At 40.5% G+C, this 13,318-nt stretch overlaps 2 protein-coding genes across 2 annotated transcripts; both read right to left on the reverse strand.

The window, feature by feature from the left end:
- On the reverse strand, window positions 1–3,056 carry LOC124183059. The gene is made up of 4 exons (XM_046571058.1): window positions 2,397–3,056; window positions 2,104–2,199; window positions 1,871–2,035; window positions 1–1,395 (listed from the first exon to the last, which is right to left on the reverse strand). Exons 1-4 carry the CDS (start codon window positions 2,956–2,958, stop codon window positions 656–658), a joined length of 1,563 nt encoding a protein of 520 aa, XP_046427014.1. The 5' UTR covers window positions 2,959–3,056; the 3' UTR covers window positions 1–655.
- Window positions 3,057–3,411: 355 nt separating this feature from the next.
- Window positions 3,412–4,616, reverse strand: LOC124183068. The gene is made up of 2 exons (XM_046571071.1): window positions 4,048–4,616; window positions 3,412–3,963 (listed from the first exon to the last, which is right to left on the reverse strand). Exons 1-2 carry the CDS (start codon window positions 4,523–4,525, stop codon window positions 3,587–3,589), a joined length of 855 nt encoding a protein of 284 aa, XP_046427027.1. The 5' UTR covers window positions 4,526–4,616; the 3' UTR covers window positions 3,412–3,586.
- Between the last annotated feature and the right edge of the window lie 8,702 nt (window positions 4,617–13,318).

Raw genomic sequence — 13,318 nt, forward strand, 5'->3', positions numbered from 1 at the left:
TGAGTCATTTATTTATTTAACATAAGAAAGGAAAATATACATAGTTGACTGAAAAAGAAGGAATTTCACTCTAAATAGAATTAAAACAAAATTTGATCAGGGTTACATCCATCGATTTCATGCCTAAATAATTTTCTTTCTCGTTAGAACCCTATATCCTTAATAATAATAAGTTTTCTTTTTCTTCTCTTGTGTTAACGGAATATTTCTTCTGATAGATAACAACCGGTACAAGTAACAATTTTGAAAATTTCAATGAAGTCTCCCTCCAAATTCGTAAACAGAAATTATGAGACTTTTAGTAATAGAATTTTTGTCCTCTTTAATTAATCCGTGCATTCGAATTTATACGACCCGAAAGAATGAATATTCTGAAAACGGAGAATGACGTTCACACAGCTTATGCGATTAATCAAAAAAATATTGTAAACATTCTTTCTGCTTACAGCGTACCTTACAAAAAACAGAATTTCGGAAACATAGTAGGCTATAATATTATAGGTTTTAGTGTGTGTATCACATACTAAGACGATATATTCCACAAAGATAAATAATATGAGCACATAAATAAATGAAAAAATAAGTGAATAATCATGTAAATAAATAGGTGACACATGAACACATAATGAATTGCAACCATTGAAAACTGGTTATATCAGAAGCCGTAGGGTACAATATTTCCATCCTTCATGAGCCTTCCGTAAGCCTGATGATTCCGTGGGTACTCGTAGTTGATGTCGAACGAATCTTGACCGGGACGTTCCACTTGACCCGTTCCCACGGGATATTGCTGATTAGCCGTCCATCGTTTAGCAAGTTCAAATTTCTTCCACTCATCAGCGTACACAGGATTCGAAACGCTGTCCTCGAGCAAGGCATTGCGGGTGTTCTTGATGGGAGCAACGCGGTAGCTCGACCGCATGGTAATAAATTTGCTCTGTTGCAATGGATCCGTTATGGTTTTATTTTTTTCCGTTTTGCGAGACGTCGACTGACTTTCCAATGTCACCTCTGCTGAACCGTTACCAACGTCGGGCCTGTAGATGGGACTGACGATTTGATACACGGGACCTTGCACGTCGGTTCTTTGCGTCTTCTGGTGATTCGTGTTATCAGAATCTGGCTTATCGACCGTAGCTGCAGGTACGCCACTCGCTTTAGTGACTCCTGGAAGCTCTATTTGCGAATCGGAATTTGAGGTAGATGGATAGGCGTCGAGACTACGACCCCATCCTCCTGATCCACCGCTACCCCCACTATCCCAGCCTCCAGCTGGTGCTCCATAGCCACTCGACGGCGGAGGGGCACCATAACTGTCCATCGGAGCTGCGCCGCCGCCGCTGCCACCCGCGGATTTTGTTAGTAGAACGATCTCCTTTAGCGGGGCGCTGCCTCCTGGGAGAAAGTAAACAATGAATTAAAGAGACCTGTTTCATCGAATGTCGGTAAGGTGGTTGTTCTTGAAGCCGTGAAAGGCAGTTCGAGGACAGTATTTATATACAGCCATCGCTGAGGTAAGAGAATGCGGTGAGCATTGACAATGTCAAGGGACGGCGGTCAGTTGTGCCGATAAAAAACTAATTATATAGCTTGGTAACTGAATATCGAGGGACAGTAGGTCACTGGGTTAACAAAGATTTAATTATGTGACTTTGCCGAAGGACTCAAATCGCTTCACAGTTATTCATATTTTACATATGCACATAATGTGCGTTAGGATTATCTTGAATTTCGTCGAACCTAATTAGTTTCACGAAGATGACAAACCGGGTTTCCGCTGGCAGTGAATTATTGTCTGATCATGTGACATGACACTTGCGGGAAGTGAAAACAACGTGACATTAAATTTTCGTTTTTTTAGTAAGCTTACCACCTCCACCTCCCCCTCCTCCACCCTGCCATGGACCACCACCGCTGCCCCCACCAGCACCGCCCTTTTTCAAGTCCATCAGCTTCTGAATTAGCATCCATTTTGAAATCATCAATGACATTCCAGCCATCATCATACTTTTCATTGCCGTCATACCCATCATCCCTGTACGATATGAATTGTTATACTTTGGTTCAAATTGAAGATTGATAATGTAATTGAAGAATTCATACCCATCATTTTCATCTTCATCATCATCAGCATCATCATCATCATCTTCTTGCATTTACCACCGCCACCCTTACCCCCTTTGCCAGCTTTTCCTCGACCTGGTCGCGTGAAGTCAATAATATTTTTGGATATTTGAGTAGCGTACAACACCCAGCACGTCACATTTCAAAAAAGTAATCGTACAATAAGTTATACACGTCTTTAATCATCCTTACGCGATTTTTCATTTACTAAAACCTAATTAGTTCCCTTCATGACTAGTATGTACTATATGTGTCAGCTGTAGTTTACGTACCTTCGACCAAACCAGTCTCATCGAACATCACATCAATCTGGTTTTTCTTCTTATTTCCCTGGATGCTCGGTAGATTGATCCGTAAGGCAAAGACATCAAAAAAAGAATCGATATCCCGGCTAATAACGTCACTCATCTCATGGTTGAGATCGAACGATCTGCTCTCCCCAATTTCTTCCGCAACCTCCTTAGTTCGAACAAGTTTTACCCAATTCCCAAGCAACGTGATCTCCTTCAGACGTCGAATTTGCTCCAAGAAGTTATGAAACCTCTGCTGAACACAATTCAAAGATAGGTCCAAAACGCAGATACCGATATCTTTGGCGGGAAAGCTGGGAAAATCGTCTTCTCGATCGGTATGATTGCGAAACGGAACGATTTTCAGGTCCAGCTTGATGCCGTTCTTCTGGTATTTGAATATCGGTCTTTCCGTGGGTACCGGTGAATCATAGGGTTCAATATCTGGCTCATAATCCAACGATTGTATTTCGTTTCCCGTAATTCGGCCAAACACAACACCGTCAATGAAGAAAAGACACGCGGTAAGGAAGAGAATTTTCATGTTGTTTTCCGGTGACTTGCGGGCGACTGGAGCTGCTTCAATGTCACGGTGTCACTAGCGATCTTTACGTATTTCATGACCATTTATATACAATGGGATTTATGTCATTCGGGCATCCTCCTTGATTTTTTCCCTCGTTATTGTCACGATTGTCATTTGCTTCCTCTAAGTGAGCCGTACTTCGTACAAACGGGCAACGGTTTCGTGCGCAGTTAGCGTTGGCGGTTACTAAATTATATGACCTTGCAAAAACATTGCGTACAACGGTGCCGCTATGGTTAATATATTATTAAACATCATTCGCCAAGAACGATTCGCGCACAATCGCAGGCTAGCATGTCATCAGCCCATAATACCGCATTGTAGTTGTTTCCGTGAGAGTATTCTCGTAAGTTCGCCAAATAAGAAAGAATACATGAGGATTTTATTAGTAAAGTAGTGTACAAAAATGAATTATCGTAACAAAACTATTTATATGTATTTATAACATGGTGATAACGATCACAAATCTATACAACAATTATTATTACCGTAGGCAGAGAGTCCTCTGTAATAAATAACACTACAATTATACATAAATAACGGGGTATCTTAAACTATTTTTGGTCATTGAGCATTCTTTTCGCAATTAGTTCTGAATCGATCGGCGATCCCTGACATTTCCGTACTTCAACACGGCGTCCTGCAGGGAGTCATGAACGGTATCGAGAGAACGTCCGTATCCGGAGTGTCCGTAACCATGGCCATGGTGTTCCTCAGAGCTGTGAGTATGTGCTGACGAATATACGGGCTTGCTAACGATTTCGTATGTCGTCTTCTTCTCGCCACCGCCAGCAAGTGACTTGAGACCAACGATTGCTGACAGCATAAGTGCCATGAGACCCGTCATCAAGGCCTTACCAGCGAGCAGAGCCAGAGCGCCGAATCCAACCGCACCAAGGGTTCCCTTCATCATGAGAAGACCGGCCATCAGGCCGCCCATGCCACCCTTGTCCTTTTTACGACCTGCAATAGAAAAATGATACCGTTGAAATCAGTTGCGAACAGTGGAAGGCGATTCATGAACATGACTGTGTTTGCGACTCATACCTGTTTCGACGTTCTGATTTCCGCCGAAGCCCAGCTGACTAAGAGCCTCTTCATTAAAACTGCGAGCAGCTTCGAAGGTCCTGGGGTCGAATAGTTTGATCGAGATCGCATGACTGTTTAGGTAGCTTCCGACCTTGTGAACTAGAAACGCGTCAAGTCTCTTGTCGACGTCATTCGGAAAGTCCCTTGCAAGATTTGCGACGACCTCCGAGGCCGGAACATCCTTGGAATTAGTCTCTTTGACCAGAGAGACCCCTGGAAGTATTCCAAGGTCCTTGGTCTCTGATAACTTGTCCACGAAAGATACCACGTCCAGTTTCAAGCACGTTGCACTGTAGGATTTGTTGCAGTCCTTGTTCAGGGAGGAAGATAGGGTTTCCGGAGATTCCTCGACCGATTGTCTGGCCGTACGCTGCTCAATTTCCGCGTACGAAGCACCAAGGAGTGCCAGGAGCGAAACCACAACTAACCACTTCATCGTGAGAACTCGATATATTTACTATTAATGATATCACCGGATTGGGATCGGTATTGAATGATGAATGGTTATGATCGGATGAGATGCGTAGAGTGCACTGAATATACAGCCGAGTACTTGCCAGTATATATAGCAAGACTGACTGTCTTTTTTCTCGCTTTTGTCCGTTCATACATTCTCTAGAGCAGAGCACCACTCTTGCAACTCTCTTCTTAGCCACGCCGTACCGAGGCGTAGGACGCGATAGTGGGGCGTCAAATAGAGCGGAGAATTCAAATCTGAGTCAAAATTACAAAAAACGTGACGCGTAAAAAGAAAATGAAAACAAACGAAACAAAGAGAACTCTTTCAAGTGCTCGAACAAGTATTGTCTGATTCGAAACAGGCGCTGAAGCCTTCCACAAGCGAATTCCCTTCAATTGCGCCTTTGACGATACCAGGCAAGCTAAGTCGGCGATGCCAAGTGAAAGAGGAAACTATGGCCCGTTGCCCATGTGATTCGAGACGCGTTGACGATGAAACGCATTCCATAATTAATTACTGCAAAAGCAATGTCCGCATTTCCGTGAAACACAAGCATAAATTTATTGCTTTCTTGTTTTTCCTCCCTGTAAATCGTAACGGGATACGATACCGAGAATTTTCTTTCGTCCTTTTTTGAATTATGAATGACGAAACCGGGCACTGAAAATAGCATCGTCGCTTTGGAAGGTGTCGAATAAAAAGTAGGAATAGCGACGAATAGCGACAAAACTTTTGACGGGTGACTTGCCATACGAATAACATAGCGCGCTGCCAACTAACAGGCTGTAGCGATACTCTCATTGTCAAGGTTTAGTGAAATCGGTAACAATAAGGTGACTGTTCCCATTTTCTCCTAATTCCACATTTTTCCACTGACCGAAATACTGTTTCATTTGCGTCCAATCCCTTGGTCCACAACTCACTTTCTTACAAGTTCGGAAAAGGCTAATAATGATCCGGTCCACGCATATCTGCACGGTTGTAATTGCTGATACTGATATATGACCAAGTCTATCGTACAATGAGAAGAACACAGAAGAGCAAGGAATGAGATCACGTGGAGAAAGACATTCTTAAATTATCTTACTTCCTCTCACTGCTTCAGACATGTTTAACGGCGATCGAGTTTTTGTGCAAATTACTGCACAAGGCAAGCGTCTCTCTATTTTTCAATTTTAGTTTATTCGCTATCGCGAAACGTTAGGAATATGTTAAGCACGATAATAGCGGGAAAGTGTGATAAATTGCGAAATATGTTGTCTGGGTTGGAAAAGTGCTCATGGGAGACAGATGAGGGGAGTATATGACCCTAATGATACTTGAAATTAACCCAGTTTCCGTGGAAGCCCTCTCTTGTGTATTTTGGCTGATCATCGAACCGTTGCGAGCGAGAAAGTGTACGATTTCCACGCAAACAGAGAAGTGCAATAGTTGTACAGCTCAGCAGTCTTCCTTGTTCCTCGGTCGTGTTTCCTTGACCACCTATTTCTGAACGCTATGTTCTTTTTGCGATCATTCTTATTTCGTCAATAAACGCAACTGGGTACTTACACTACTTACAATTGATCTAGTTGCACATAGATATGTATATCAAGGCTTGGCCTTCACCGTCTCGCATGGTCAGTGACAGTAGCTGCAAAGGCAGCCACTGGCTCGCCGGCCCCGTCAGGCCGTCGGGCCCCTTCAAGTGAAGGGTAACGCAACCGTCTCATCGGACTCTCTTTGCGCTCATATTTCTCGCAACAACTGGGCCGATCTGTCTTTCGATTCAAGAGACTCTCAGTCCTTCCCATGGCCCTGTTGTTCGTCGTAAAACTAACTTTCAGATAAAACCTAATTGGGAACTGCCGCGACTCTGATCACCTTAGTTTCTATGTTCACTCGAAACGCTTTGTGCGGAACCCCACCTGATCTTTTCTGTAGTCAGTCAATTTTACAAAACCGCGATTGTCTCGTTACGAGACTAGTGGGAAGATATCGTCATAAATTTATTTCTAAGTTAATCAACAGGAATATCATGAGCAAACTCCAATTAATTCTAAAAAAGCATATGGATTCTTTTCTCCGGCAAAACGATGTCTGTAAAACAAATAGATATTTAGGTACTGTAAAACATGCTTGCATTCGTTTATCAACGACGACTCAGCATTGTTATTTCGATGAAAGACTTGTAGACAGCAAAACATTGCAATTGTTATTTCCTTGGTACCTAACCTCCGGCGATTTCATTGAATTTCGTTGCTTTAGAAAAATACAGTCACTAACTAACTTTGGTGATGTCAGTGTGTTATTTTTGCATCTATTCGATGTACTCACACTGTTTAGGGACGACATGACACAACGCGAGCAGTTTCAAGATCAATTATAAGCGCTTAATGAACACTGGCATGTCGGTGAGAGCAGCTCTCTATGATCAACGGAAGTTAAACCTACCCTCTCCAAGTGAATTAAACTCGCAGAAGCGTGAAGTTATAGTTTTCGAACGAAGCACACGCGAGCCATGCAATAACCGCTCTATTTACCGGTAATTCAGCTTTTCCTGCTAATTAATCAGCGATTCAAATTGTTGGCACGAGTCCGCGTGCTAAATTTCCAACGCTGACAATCTGAATCTATCTTAAGAAAGCCCGTTTGCCCGGCAAAGATTCGTTCTAGAGATTCGGTGGGGCAGAAACTAGCGTCGTTTCTTCGGCGATCAGTAATCTCATTCTTGAACCGCTAATTCCGCAGAAACAAGATACGTGAGCATAGAAGATCGGGAGCACGCGAGCTTATGTTTCCAGGATGCATATCTAGTGCAATTCCAAGGTCAATCTGAGAGATGAAACCGAGACTGCAACGGACCGTGTAATCAACCACATACAATAAAATTGTAGTCCTGTATTGTGACATTGATGCTGGATAAGTTTTTTCAAATTTCAAGTCTGCTGCAAACAGTGCTACATACGATTGCGGACAGCGTTAACTCCTGATTGATTCAGAAAGTAGATTGCTATTTGAATCCGTGATGACTGATAATAATTTTATGAGAGAATGTGACAGCCGATGCACCTTGTTTATTTGAAGATGGTTATTTATAGCTAAAGCACCATTGATGGATGAAGTTCATTATCAATCATTAAAACTAAAATGAATTCACTGTATTAGCTCGATAAATTACATCTTTCAGTCCGTCAATAGCGGAAGGTCATGCATGCTGTCATTCAGTCTCAAGAAAAATCTTGCAACGTGCAATGCCAATTATATAGCAATGAATCTTAAATGGTCGCTGGTTGATTACGCTAATTTTTGGTACTTATGGAAATATGTAGCATTGTGAATTTAGATCCAGACTTTATGAAAATTATCTGAGTTTATCGATCATCGGCAATTAATGGTAATTGCCTGGATATAAAAAGACTGTCAGCCGATAGCAGAATTCTTAGAGCACGGCACAATTCGTCTGATTGATCGCTTTCAATTCTTAGGATTTGGCACACTTGAGAAAAAAAATCACGATTGCATAAATCGAGAAATTGTGGAAGCCTAGTTGCTTTGCTGAGAATTGGTCACCTCTTCATTTCTGTAAAATTTTCATCAATTTGTGGTAATCGACCAATTAAATCAGGTTTCAGTAATCTGAATTTATGTTCTTACAGCTATTACTCGGAGAGTAAACTTTTCTACTTAACTTGAGGCGGGGTGGTAGAAGGCTGAGAAAAAAAATTGCTCTTTATTAGGTTAACTTCTGTGTCATCGCCATGAAAATATATTTCTGCCAAACGTGAAACACAAACTGGAAAATTTTCCCCTCGGTTAAAATCTCTTCGAATAATATCTGTCCTTCCTAAAATCTCCTTGGAAGATTATCCCTGGCTGAAATTTCCAGGATATCGAATGGTAAAGTAATTAACATAAATAAACTAGACTAATATATATACTTAGTGTACGAAAAACCTGATGAAATCTGAAATAAATGAATAAATGAAAATGAATGTCCGGGGAAATTCTATGTTGCCGGGCATCATGTCTGGGGGAATTTCCGAGTGGGGCAATTATTACTGGGGGGGGGGGGATTCATTGGCTTGGATATTGTCCGGGAAATTCGTCCAGGGAGAATCAATCCAGTGGTGTTCAGTCCTAGAACCCCATATTAGATATACAATCGTAATTTTAAATTTAATGGGGGACTTCGGTGAAATTTTTGCCAAAAATAATTTTTTATTTATCAACTTATTTAAAAAAGACGTATAAGAAAATCCGTGACCCAATTTTTAACTTGTGGTAGTATAGGCTTTGAAAAAAAATTGTAAGCCTCCTGCGGTAAAACTGAGGTTCTACCTACCGCTGTCAAAAATTCCTTGCGTATACACTTTTACTGCAAAAGAATAAAAATTTTGTTCAAAGTCTGTTCTGCCAGAATCTCAAAATTGTTGTAAAGCTTATGTGATACGACAATTTTCAACCGATAATGAAAGTTTCACCAAAGTCTCCTCTTAAGACAATAAAATTTTTTCAACAGAGCCTCAGTAATTAGTTTTACTTACGTGCATAGTGGTAATTGCATGGTACGGCGTGTTTTCATGGTAAAAATTGCGGCAATGATGGCCTTATCTACCCAGAAACAGCATATTCCTGTAGGATAAAAATGTTTCCAGATAGCTACCTGCAATAAAGGACATAAATTATTTTTAATTCAATAGAATGTCTGCACATTGATCAATACGTAGACATTTGAATCAAACAAAATATTTCGCGAATTTATTAATTATTTAGCTTAGACAATGGGAATTGGAACAATTTCAAAAGTGTATTTATCATTATACGCTGAGTGGCCTGGGAGGTAAGTATTTTCGCAAGACGTTAGTACAAATTAATACCAGACAAGTCGTGTTTTATGGACAATATATTTACAACAACAATGAGCTCGAGTGTCTGGTGAAAAATTATAAAATAGTGTAGAAACTCATTAGAAATTATTTTCCACGAAAGAACTTCAATTCAAAGCCCAAAGAAATTAGTTACAGTAATCAAAACGGTCATTAGAATTCTTCAAAAGCCGCTTATTATCGTGTGATGCTGACAAGTAGGTAGGCGTGCTTAGTCGACCGTGAGACAAGCAGATATCACGTGCTCACAGTGAGAATGCTGAAGTTACTGAACACAAAATGCAGGATTCTTGATGAAAAATACGGTATTGTCCCTAATTTTTATCTATCAATTCATATAAATGTGTCTAGAACAAATCTTTTTGGTTGCTTTACGACGTTTCAAAACAACGTTTAGAACAGCTGCTCAAGTATGTCATTTGGCCTATCAATTTAAATTTTAGTTTCTTATCTTTTCGGCTATATGACGCGTATAAACAGACATGTGCAATCGGTATGTCATGGAATTCGTCAGATAGCGGGTACAATTTATGTCAAACTCTCAGAAGCTAGAATAAGTTGCACATAAATACAGAATTTGTACGGAGGCGGAGTGTATGAAAAACTGCTAGTATATTGGGAATAACCAAAAACCGTTTGAGATTCATGAGCTCTACGTTTTGACAAATTGTTTCATAGAATGATTAGAAAGTGAATAAATTTGCTGAGTAATTTATAAATCAAAGCAGTCAGGCACATCTTTCGTAAATCAAAAAAAAAAAAAAAAACGGGTAAACGCAGGCAAAGTATTACAAAAATTGTATGTTAGATTAATGAATTCTCAATGACTTAAGAAACCATTTTGAAAAGAATTATGATTGAGTGAGTAAAATAACCACCGTTTTATGAGAAGCCACCACGTCATTCACTGCGGTACTTCAGATATCATTGTAACTATAGTATATTAACTGGTATAGCGATTGTGGATCTTCTCCGAGAAATTTGTGTTTGGCCGCTACCTTCAGATCGTAAAAGAGAAACGCTTGCTGCATCGGCAAGACCTGCAGAGGATCGAAATGTTCGGTAAGTTACCGACATCTGGTTAAAAAACTGATCACGAAAACAAGTTCGCCACAGTTGTTCTTTTAAATTCGATTTCAGCAGCCTACGGATTGGAGGTAAAAAGAATGCAACTTCATAGTGATATGATACTAAGATTAGTAAGTACAGGCAATCTCTCGATCTAGTTTAAAGTGCGTACGACGGTACCGGAACATGAACCAGTAACAACGGTCATTTTTAAACCTCCATGAATACCCTACATATTCTCATCCCACAAGATAAGGCTCCGATCATAATTTCATATGTAGGTCATCGGATTATACGGCTCTTTCCAATTTGCGGAGGATACGGTTGAAGTGAACTTGGATTCTTATGTGTTGCGGTATGGCATTCCTCGCTTTAAAGTGACTTAAGAGTAGGTATTTTACAATGTAGACCAAGTATAAGGTCACTGAACACCAAGATCAGGTACTGATTGTGATTTTCACACTTGATTATCATGATGAAATCCCACTTCTCTCTACGTTCCTAACAGATTCATTCGTATTAACGATATTTCTATTGCTGATATCTGAAAGGGATAGCAATCATGATTTTAGATGTCTTACAATTATTATTGGGACATGACGATGACTGCTGGTAATACATTTAACACAGCTGAATCTGTTTGTAATACCAATAACGAAGAGGTGCAAATTTATTTGTGAATTTCTTCTTTCGTTCTCTACCAAACTAACGGCTAATAGTACCGCAATTTTACGCTACGAGTTGTAAGCATATTTTCTTACTTTCAACGACTCAATTACCACTTAGATTCACTTTCTGTAAGTGTTCCAAATTTCAAAGTTAGTGTGATATGTAACTAGCTGTACATGTTTCTTTGCTAGCTGACAAGTTTCTTTTTCAATGTAGTGACAGCGTCAAATCCGGTAAGTGTATTTCTTAAATCCTAATTTGCATATTATTGCACAGTCACGTACACATATTTTTAAAGTCGGTATCATCACTTTTGTATAATCTAACCTGCCATTATCTAAGTTTCACAGATTAGGTATATCAGTAAAAGGTTGAAACAATAGAGACAGCTTACAGCATGCAGATATTTCTGATATTCAGGTCGCAAGCATAAATCAGAATCGAGACTTACAGGTCGAAAACTAATTCTGGAAGAGGTGCTTTAATGTGTTGCTACATTTTTTTTTTGTAGTTGTTCCAATTTCAATTCACACTCAGTATCTTACCAGATTATATTCAGCCAGAGCCTGATGGGAATCAAACGTCATCTTCAGACTAGTTATTCCCACAGGCTTGTTTCTCTATACGATACTTTGTCTTTCTGATACGCAACACGATCCACGTCAGAATTCTGACTGCTTATCATACTAAAGGATTATAATGTCAAGTAATTCTAACATATTACTCTTTTAATCACACAAAAGTATCGAATTTCATGATAGTTTCGTATCTGTGTTTTGCCATATGAATATCATTCATTGTCAGTGAGGTATCATGACAGGTTTCTACACAATGTAAAGACCGATCGAAATAGCAAAAATTGAAAATATAATGTGCTCATGACTACTTATTCAAGTTATATGAAAAAAGCTAAAGCGAAGAGCCTGGGTAATGAATCCCCGAATGTCATGGTATGATAATATTTGAATAAAGTAAGAGGCAAGAGTGCAGCGTAGGTACTTTTATGAATTATAGAACCATCGAAATAGTTTTGGATAGTGCTCCCCACCTGGGCATCGTAGATTGAATAAAATGATTAAGGCCTTGATAAGTTGAACATGTCTTCAATTTTACGAAAAAATCAACAACTCGACTTTGTTTCGTCTTAATCATAATAATTCGTTATTAAACAACCGTTGGCCATAGTAGAAGAATGTAGGGCCGGGAGTTGATATTTTACACGCTGGCAGAGTAGGTGTAATAAAGTAGTATGAATATCTGATGTTTGACCCTGAATCGCTAGTATGGCTGGTGCATTGATCTCGAGCGCGTGAAGTGGTGCGAGCACCTGTCGTCTCCGCAGGTATTATATACCTGCGGATCTCCCACAACTACAACCAATTCCGTTAGGCGGTTGTATGACGCAGCAGTTACCCCACCACAGCCTGAAACCTGTTCAGTGAGCAAGGTGGAGGAGTAGATGGAGTAGGAGAAGGTGAGGATGTAAAAGGAAATGGTACGAGCTGCTGCTCCGAGGCAACGACCCAGTGACCCTCATCACCGAGCTGACCAAGACTAGGGAACGTAGAGTACCAATGAAAACCAAGGAAGCTGATCGTGACTTCACTGAAATTCACTCCCACCTTGGGTTCCAGACTTGTGGCGTTCCCCACCTTGAGACGAATGACCCAGTGACCCGTTTTCCGATGCTTACTCCAGGACGTCGTCCGGGGCGCCAATGAGAACCTCCGAGCACTCACACCACCGCAGAAACCCCAGCCAATTATGAATCTCTGGAGCTAAGACCCGCCTCCAGGTACTGAAAGGGTGTTAGTTAACCCTTACTTTCACGGTGATCAACGGAAACAGGACTGAAATAGCTGCTCGTGGTGAGAAGCCAGGCTTACGTGGATTCGCTAAAAAAATTGGGATACCGTTCCTTTCCATACTTTCCAACCAATCGGACGTGTGCTGAGATGACCTAATTAGTTGACCAACCACAAGGCTTGAGTAAAAGTTCTTGACTTTTCCGACAGAGGGTAGAGTCATCAGTACCTTCTTGCTACTTCTGAAGAATGACCGTTTCTCTGGGGAGCGGACCACAACAGTCAAGACCATAGAATCCCTCGAAAGAAGCAAATATGGAGAAAAATTAAAACAAAAGGACTGCACTTTTACACAAATC

The sequence above is a fragment of the Neodiprion fabricii genome, chromosome 1 (genome assembly GCF_021155785.1).
Source record: "Neodiprion fabricii isolate iyNeoFabr1 chromosome 1, iyNeoFabr1.1, whole genome shotgun sequence".
Lineage (NCBI taxonomy): Eukaryota > Metazoa > Arthropoda > Insecta > Hymenoptera > Diprionidae > Neodiprion > Neodiprion fabricii.

What these genes read in the sequence shown, in the direction of transcription:
- LOC124183059 (XM_046571058.1), bottom strand. Translation starts at nt 2,958, where the DNA reads ATGAAAATTCTCTTCCTTACCGCGTGTCTTTTCTTCATTGACGGTGTT. An exon ending in GATGAAGATGAAAATGATGG is followed by an intron (nt 2,036 to 2,103) that starts GTATGAATTCTT and finishes CATATCGTACAG; the next exon opens with GGATGATGGGTATGACGGCA. An exon ending in AGGAGGGGGAGGTGGAGGTG is followed by an intron (nt 1,396 to 1,870) that starts GTAAGCTTACTA and finishes ACTTTCTCCCAG; the next exon opens with GAGGCAGCGCCCCGCTAAAG.
- LOC124183068 (XM_046571071.1), bottom strand. Translation starts at nt 4,525, where the DNA reads ATGAAGTGGTTAGTTGTGGTTTCGCTCCTGGCACTCCTTGGTGCTTCG. An exon ending in AAATCAGAACGTCGAAACAG is followed by an intron (nt 3,964 to 4,047) that starts GTATGAGTCGCA and finishes TTTCTATTGCAG; the next exon opens with GTCGTAAAAAGGACAAGGGT.